Raw genomic sequence first — 8840 nt, 5'->3', positions numbered from 1 at the left:
GAATTTAATTAGCTTTTTTAAATAAACTCACATTTGCGTCAGAAAAAAAACCTTATCAGCATATTGTTGATTCAGATAAATATAAAAGCAATTTTTTACAAAACAAATCTTGGAGGTTTTATATATACTAAATCAGAGAGGAGTTTCTGTTGTTTTCAGAAGATGACTTTTAACTTATTACATCTTTAAAGAACAATAACAACATCAAATCATTTAAAGACGTAACCTTTGCAGACACCGTAAACAATTTGGAAATTTTTAAACAACTTTTTCTTCTTTTTTTTTTCTTCTTTTAACAAATTTATGTAAATGCACAACATACAAACATTTTTATTGTTTGGCTGCTAACCTTGCAGTTCAGCATCGATTCACAGCTCAAGTGGCCAAAGAAGCATAAATAATGAAAGGCATGCAATAGTAACAGGCACCTCTGCTGAAAAAAAAGAACAAAAATAGGATAAGGTTGGCTGTTGAAATGACTGTGAAACAGTTTATTTTGTCTCTTTTTAAACAAAGTGATATCAAAAGCAGGTTATATTTTCTTCCCCTGCAAACTGTCACGAGCGCCTAAGATCTTTTCAGACGAAACATGTCAGCCGAAGTGAAAAAGTTAATCCGAATCTTCAATCCAAACTGAACTAATGGTTATTTTTACTTGTGGCCTGACAGGGTGGTGATGTGTCTCGCTCAGAGCGCTGCGTTGCTGAGAGCTCTCACACAGCTTTCCGGTGGTACTCAGGGGGGGCGACCTCGTAGTCGCTGGCGCTGAAGAGGCTGGCCGAGTTCTTCACCAGATACCTGGAGAAACAGTGATCACAACAGTGGAGCAGGGTGGAATCTGCTGCGGCAGACAGCTTGCAGAAAGGCACTGGCTCACGAACATCAACGAAATCCACATAAAGCAAGACGTCATTTTTAAACTGTGCTTGTGTTTTTGTGTTGGACATATTGACGTTTTCATTCAGAACTCATGCAGGTTACTGAATTAAGCAAAAACAAATAATCTGCAATGAACAATCTACATATTCTGTCTTAAATCTCCACGCAGCGGTTCATGTGCAGTAAGTTGCAGCTAATGTTAAAGCCATTCTGATTTAAAAAAAAAAAAACACAAAATAAAAAAAAGAGCCGCTTCCTGAGCAGAAAAATCGATTTCATAGCCTTCGTTTCAAAGCATTTCCGCCAAGCGTGGCTGCACTAATATGAAAGTGGAAGGAAGAAACTAGTCATCTGAGAATGAGACAAACATGACATGGAGTCTGTTGTGCAGGGCTGGGAGGCAGAGCTTACTTGAGGAAATCTTGCAGGTAATTGAGCAGCAGGGCCAGACTCTTCTCGTCCAGTAAAGTGTATGCCAACATGGCTCCGATACGAACTGTTGATGAATGAGAGGAGGAGCAGAAAATTTGTTCTTAATTTATGCTTTTAATTCTTACTATAAACAATATTAAGAAGTAAAGCAGGTTAAAGCTACCACGTTACATGTGTGAAATCAGGAATAGGAACAGATCAAACAAAAAAAATAAACCCAAATAATTCATTCCTAAGGTTTGATGTAGCCTAATTTATTTGCTTATCCGCTTGTAAAATCTAAATTACTGTCATGGTTATTATATTGGCTAAATGTGAAACGTAGCTTGAAATATTTGGATACAAGTGCATAAATAATTTCATACACGTAGTTGGACAAGTGATGAATCAATATTTCTGCCTAATTTACAAAAGTAAATTGCTTCAGCAAATTATGATAATTATTTTTAAAATCAGAAAGCGTTTCCCATCAAAGCCAGTGAACATAATCAACTGATCAAGTAAAGCTTATTGATCTGAAATAAAATGGCTGCAAAAGGAAACCAATCAGATGTTTCAAATCTTACATGCGGGTTCAAGATTTCAAAAACGTTAAATAGCATTTATACGACATGGCAGTTTTATTATGTAACGCTACAGGGCTGCAAGATGACTCTTTGCAAGATGAGTTTTGATTTATAGTGATGATTTTGGTTTATCTCTGATTAAGTTTGTGCAAAGACAAACAGGCTACTACTAGAAAGGCGGTTCAGCTTATAACGAAGAAAATACACTTGTCAGGTGACCTAAAATCAAACATTAGCGTGCGCCCGCATGCGTGTCTCTCAGTGAAATGTTCACCCTGTGATAATATTAACCGTGTTCACTTCGGTGCTTTTCGTTCGGACGCACCAAACAGACGCAGCAGGTGTGGAGCTCCGTACATCTGAGACATCGGCACATCCGGGCGCTCAGACAGGATGTCGGCGTACTGCGGCCTCTCAAACTTGTAAAGCAGCTGAGTGCCCAGCATGACGTTGAAGTACTCCCGGATCCCGGCAACCACCTCGTTCACGGCGTACTCCCTGCAGGAGAAGAAGAGGGAATCCGTTGCACCAAACGGCACCTCAAAAGCGTCCAGTCAAAGTCCGGGGATGAAATGCAGCCTTCAAGAGAATAAGTTATCGCTTTTGAGCTCAAACCTCCTCCACATGTTTAGCCTTATCCCATTTTAATGCACTTAAAGAAACCAGGAGAAAGACTGGAAGACGTGAAAAAAATAAAATAAAATACACCAATGCCTGTAAACAAGCTAAAGAGAAGAAAATATTTTTGTTATGGCATTTTAAATTCATTCCACGTGAAGTGCAATTATAGTTGAGGCAACTGAACACGATGAGCACAAGCAAACCTCCTCCTGGCGTAAAGTGCAACAAAGAGCAATAAAACTGCTCATAAAGTGGGTTCGGAGGAGGAAAGTAAGGACGCTAATGTGGAAAACACATTTTGTGACAGGCGGTGTAATGAGGTGGACACATGAAGCAAGGCTGACAGGATGTTGATGTCTCTTGTCTTTTGACAGTCAGAAAACATCAGGTGGGAGGGAGTGAAGGGGAGCGTCTTACTTGTTGTCGGAGTTTCCTTTTGATTTCTTGTAGTTTGCATAGTCCTCCAAGATCACCTCCACGCTCTTCTTAGCAGGCAAATGAAATAACTGGAAGGAAGAAAACAATAAATGCTTTCTGTTCAACACTGAAGGTCATGATGCATAGCTGTGTTCACGGTTCATTTTGGTGTGTAATTATAACATTTCCTGAGAATCTCAGTCGTTCAGGTTGGACCTTAATTGCTTTAGTTTTCCATTTTATTTATAACTTAGGACACAAAATCTCCTTGTTGTTATGGAGAAAGAAGAATGAGGAAAGAAGACAAAAAAGAGGGTATGGATAAAAAGAGAGTGGCAGCCGATTGCCGACTTAACGAGTCAGACAGATGAATTAGCATATCTCCTTTGCTGGTTTTCTTTTACTCTCAAAACACTGATTTATGTCGGAAAATTGTTCCAAGTTTTTAGTTGCAAACCAAAGACATGCTGCTGTATTGTGTCCAGTGTGACAAGACCTTCTCCTTCCAGACTCTTTTTTTTTTTTTTTCTCCACCGCATGGTCACGAACCTTAACATTTAAAAGCCAATCGAATCCGGGATGGAGCTCTTAGGTTGTTACGAAGCTTCCTGAAAACTGCACAGTCTGACCTCCAGCTGAACCCGGTGGAACATGTACTCCTGGGGAGATTGGAAACCGTTTCTAATGATTTCCGCTTGAATGAACTCTCAGAGCAGAACGACGGAGCACAAACGGGTTGGGATGTAACCCTTCCTGGTCTGATGAGCAGCATTCTCTAAGACCGTCCAAGTTTTCGCTCTTGACTATAGGCTTAAGCAAACCAACATCCAGACAAAAGATGTTGCTTTATAGAGATGTTTACACTTGGGTGCAATTTAAGCTCTTAATTTTTATGAAATCATGGAAGTCAGGTTTTGTTTTTCATGCTTTCAACTGGTTCTGCTTGGTCAAAAAAGAAAGAAAAAAATAAGAGAGATTGTTTGGTAACGTGTTGTTTATTTTAGGTTGAGACCTGATGAGAGCTGGTGAGATATTTTTTGACACCCAACACCATCTGTCATTAAGAAAGCATATTTCTCGTACTTTTCACATTGAAGCCATATTGTTGTTTTGCATCGTCATAACATCATTTGTGAGTCGACTGGTGGGACGAGCTTAGAGCCCTGTGGACTTTCTGCAATCAAATGCAGTATTAGAAACGGCAGAGTTGCGCAGGTCTCAGCTATAATCCACTGTCTGCTTCACTTGATAAAGGTTGGCAAATATGTCATTTCATTTCTCTCAGGAAGATTATAGCAGCAAGACAGCACACCTATTATTGTTGTTATTTTTTGTGCAGCTCTGATATTTTTCTCATTGTGAAGCCAGGCAATTCCTGAGCTGAAGTGTAAGACAGGAAGCTTGTTACAGGGTGTTTTGTGGGTGTGGGTGTGTGTGTGTGTTTTTCTTCACACCTGTTTCTGTCGTGTGATGAGGTCCCAGTCGTCCACCAGCCAAGGTTTCAGCTCCTCAGGAATCTTCACCTTCACCTCCACACGGTTCGCAAACATTTCCTCCTGGGTAAACACACGCCTCTTCTAATTGAATACTGTTGCAATACATTTAAAGATTTCAACTAAATTTAAGCAGAAAACAGCAAGAGACAGAGGAGGTTCTTCCTTTTCACCGACTTTTCATCCAGGAAGGATGACGTGATTTCTTATGAGCAAAAAAACCAAACAAAAAAACCAAACAAAAAAAAACATATTCCACCTGACCTGAGTCAAATACTGGCATCCGACTGCAAATGGCAACAAAAGGCCACACAATTCAACCCATTGAGCCCCGCAATTAGCATCAGTTACACAAAAGGACAATTTCACAAACAGTTCAGTGTATTCTGTTTGCAGAGAGTAAGACCCATGTCTTGAATTACATTACATTACATGAATTACATTAATGAAGGGGAAAATAAGTCAACTGAACTGTTAAACTAGGATGTTTCCCTTTTTCTCACATCTGATAAAAGGTCAGATTATACATAGTTGACAGGGTCGTTAGTCACATCACCAAGACAAGATGAGGTAAAACATACTGAAAATACCTTTAAAATAAATCATCTTTTTTTTTTTAAACTCGTCCATAAAACTGGGTAGAGAAAAAAAAGCCACACAAACAAAATAACTTATTACTTTGCATCATTATTTACTTTACAAAAACCACAATTAAATTGTAAGGGCGGGGTAAGAAAAGCCAAAAATTGTTTCTTGAATTTAAATTTGCGAAAGCATTTATTTGACTAACTGATCAATAACTCTGCTACTCTACTCTACTCTGGAGAATTCAGTGGGTTTTCACCGGGCCGAGGTGGAAAGACATCAGCAATAATTGTGAGAAAGGTAATCTGATGGTGAAACCTACCTAAAAAAAACAAAAATCACAGAAGAATAAAGCTCTCATACCAACTGTAAAGCATGGTGTTGGGAGGGTAATGCTTTGGGTTTAATTTTGATCCACAGGACTGGGGATGCACCGATATGAACTTGTGGGTCAATATGGATATCTGGTATTAATATTGCTATTATGGCCACTGATATTTTATTTTAGTAATATTTTTTGCTAATACTATATATCTCTCCCTACTTGTTTCTCTGCTTCAATTTAAAATCCCACAACAACCCTACTGTGTGAGGTCATCGCTTCAACAAGTGAAGCTCAACTAAAAAGATTTAACGCAATAAAACAACGACCTCAAACATTGCTGAAAAGCTACAATAGAAATTTAGCAAAAAAAATAAATAAATAAATACTAAAGATGCTAAAATGGCTCCAACCAAAACCCAGCCATATGCTGGGTGAAATGCTTTGACGCTATATCGTCAACGTCTAAAGAGGCACACGGAGTTAAAGACGATAGAAGGTTCTGCTAAATTATTACTGCAAATATGTGATTCAACAGATGGTTATTAAGCTGTGGTTTAGAAAAGAAAAGATGTGCTTGCTTTTTGCCATTGATTACAAAGAACCAGAAGAAAAATGCTAAAACAAGTGTTGACTGACAAAATGACTTGTCTGTGTAATCACAGTAAAAAGACGTGAACCCAAGAAGATTCCCCAGTAGGGGAGGATACGTACACACTCGACGGTTGGGTCGACCCGCGCTCGTTTCTTCCGTGGTGCCTGGGGTGTTTCGCCACTGCTGGTGCCTTCGCCCAATCCGGGGACTGGACAACACATGAAGTGTGTTTAAATGTAGGTAAAATCACTATTAAATCACTTTTGATCGTAAAATACAGCTTCTCGAGTGTGCAGCATCTCATTTAGCTATTTACTATATTAATTTTCTGTCGCTTACAGACATTTACTGTTATTTTCACACAGTTACAGTGTCTTCAGAAACACACACTTCCAAAGGAATAAACCATGACATTGTTTCCTTTTGCTTAAATTAAAAATGTAAAAAAGGTTTTTGGTAAGTTTTACCTAAAACCATCTTAGTGGCACGTGTCTAAACGACGTAAAACATTTATGCATCTCGATCACTTTATATTTACACTTTTGGCAAAAACATCCATGGATTACAACAAACTATCAAACTCAGTTAAAAGCTAATCACAAATATGTCAAAATATTTTACTCACTTTTCTGTTTTGCCTTTTTAATTTTCCTAAAATGGATGAAACATAAATATGAACGACACTCAGTGTGACACACAAACGGATCTTTTAGGATTCAACAAAAGCTGCATAACATAGACGTTTATTATCTCATTTAGAGTTAAAGCTTTTAAAAAATTTCATCTTCGAACAATTTAGTTTTTGATAAATCTGATATCAACCGCAACAAACGACAGGAGAAAAAGCTGGTTAGGCCCTATCTACATTTTTTAAATAGTTTCCTCTTCTTTCAAGTGACTGTTGAGTTTTCTGTACAAACCGCTAACTAATCAGAGTCAGTAAAACGAAAGATACAATTTTAATAAACAGTCCAAATTAAATTATGCAATGCACAAGATTGTGTAGAATGTGCAGTACATTGAAATACTATGACGATGACATTACTCTGACGGGAGGAAGAGGATGTGCATGTACATGCATGAACAGGAAAATAGTACTTTTATAGTACATATACTTAGAACTTCCATATCTAGGATGACGGCATTTGTCCTCAAATATACGTACAGGAAAGCATGAAACAAAAAACAAAGCAAACTTAAGTAAGTAAACTTACAGATCGACATGTTTTTGCTGCACAGCAGCAATCTTCTTGCTTGGTGCTAAACCCCTCATCTTTCCCTCAACATAATGATCCCTGAAAAAGGAGGAAGACAGAAATAGTTATCAGGAATGTACTGCACTGCAGACATGTATACATATATGCAGCATCATGGTCATTACGGGTTTCCCAGCAGGATAATATTCCACAACATACAGTACAGTACAGTCGAACAAACAGGAAAACTGTTCACAGAGCTCAAACTAATCTTAAATTGCTATTTCAGCTCCTCAGCATTAATCCAATAGAAAACTTGTGGGAGTGAGTTGAAGAGAAGAGAGCATAAACCAGGACTAAGGATTTTGAGAGACTGTGCAAAAGGAAAGGTCAAAGATTCCCCCCCTCTCTCGCTGTTTGCTGCAACCTTGTGAAATGTTCCAGGGGAAGACTAATGGCCGCCGTAGAGGTAAAAGGCCCTCGTACAAAGTCAGCAGTGTACAAATAGTTGTGGATATGCTGTATAACACTGTTGAAATTCTGTTCATACAAAAACAGAGAGAGAGAGACGTCTGGTAAAACCCACAGTTCTGTGTACGAAAGCATCAACTCACTGATTGGCCTTTTGAAGCTCTCTTTGTTTTGCAAGGTTGCTGTCCACATATTTGAGAACTCTGCTTTCAGGAACCCATTCATCCCAGCTGCAAAAAATGTGTAAAAAATATGAGACATGCAACACAAGCGCTCTCTGACGGACAAAATAACTCAAACAGCAGCACTTGTTAGAAGAAAAAGATAACATCAGGCTGCTCACTTTTTGTTCCAGCCGCTGTAGTGAATGAAGTATTTTATCTGCTTGTCCTTTACGTTGATTTTGACACACTGGAAAGCAAAGAAATGCAAACACATTCCTGTTAAGTTGGTGCCAGATATTTGCTTTTTTTTACATGAAGAAAACAGATAATAACATCCAGAACCCCTTCAGGGAGACAAACCTTTGCCTCATAGAGCAGTGGCCCATGAAAGCACAGGACTCTTTCACCTGGAAAGGAGAGAAAATCATCATCACACACACACACGCACACACACAAACGAACATGTGTGCTTAAAACCTGCATTTTCTATTTAGCGTATTATGCTGTGCACCAGATTTCGTGCCAGCTGATTGATGCATCATCACCCACTGTGTGCCAATTTATAGATACACCCCACCCTCTCTCTTTCCTCGGGGAATTTACGTTTAAATGCCTCCATTTTTAAACGATTCACAACAACAAAAAATCCATCCTTAGGAAGATTTTAATCGGATTATTTCAACTAAAAGCTGTAACGAAGCCTTTCTCTGTCCCTTCCTGGGGAGCTGCTCCAGCAGAATAAAAACAACAATAACAAACCCGCCCCCTTCCTCCAGACATTCACAGCCTCCATTCGTGTTATCCCCCCTCCACACACACACACACACACACACACACCAACCTTCTTGAAATTTCGGCTTAGGGTCCTGTTTTGGCGCCATTCACAGACTCAGCTGGTCGGATCTCTGAGTGATCAAACTCGAGCATTGCCAGAACCCATTTCCTCCAGACGCACTCCCCTCCGACATCGAGGAAGAAGCCAGAGATCAGCTTTACTGCTGCGGGTCACCTGACCACGGTGGAGCCGTCGAAGCCGTGGTGCGTTCAGGTGCTCCGCCTAAAACTCCGACAAAATAAAAGACTGTCATGAGATTTGCTT

The 8840-nt window shown here is 39.3% G+C and overlaps 1 protein-coding gene across 1 annotated transcript; it reads right to left on the bottom strand.

Annotated features, from left to right (window-relative positions):
* LOC102231904 (mortality factor 4-like protein 1) lies at nucleotides 1-8772 on the bottom strand. The gene is made up of 12 exons (XM_005814963.3): nucleotides 8583-8772; nucleotides 8102-8148; nucleotides 7921-7988; nucleotides 7721-7807; nucleotides 7125-7205; nucleotides 6536-6561; nucleotides 6030-6118; nucleotides 4370-4471; nucleotides 2916-3004; nucleotides 2203-2375; nucleotides 1291-1375; nucleotides 1-798 (listed from the first exon to the last, which is right to left on the bottom strand). Exons 1-12 carry the CDS (start codon nucleotides 8620-8622, stop codon nucleotides 714-716), a joined length of 972 nt encoding a protein of 323 aa, XP_005815020.1. The 5' UTR covers nucleotides 8623-8772; the 3' UTR covers nucleotides 1-713.
* Between the last annotated feature and the right edge of the window lie 68 nt (nucleotides 8773-8840).

Source organism: Xiphophorus maculatus, chromosome 4 (genome assembly GCF_002775205.1).
Source record: "Xiphophorus maculatus strain JP 163 A chromosome 4, X_maculatus-5.0-male, whole genome shotgun sequence".
Lineage (NCBI taxonomy): Eukaryota > Metazoa > Chordata > Actinopteri > Cyprinodontiformes > Poeciliidae > Xiphophorus > Xiphophorus maculatus.
The sequence above is the reverse complement of the archived record's forward strand: the minus strand, read 5'-3'. Positions and strand labels throughout refer to the sequence as shown.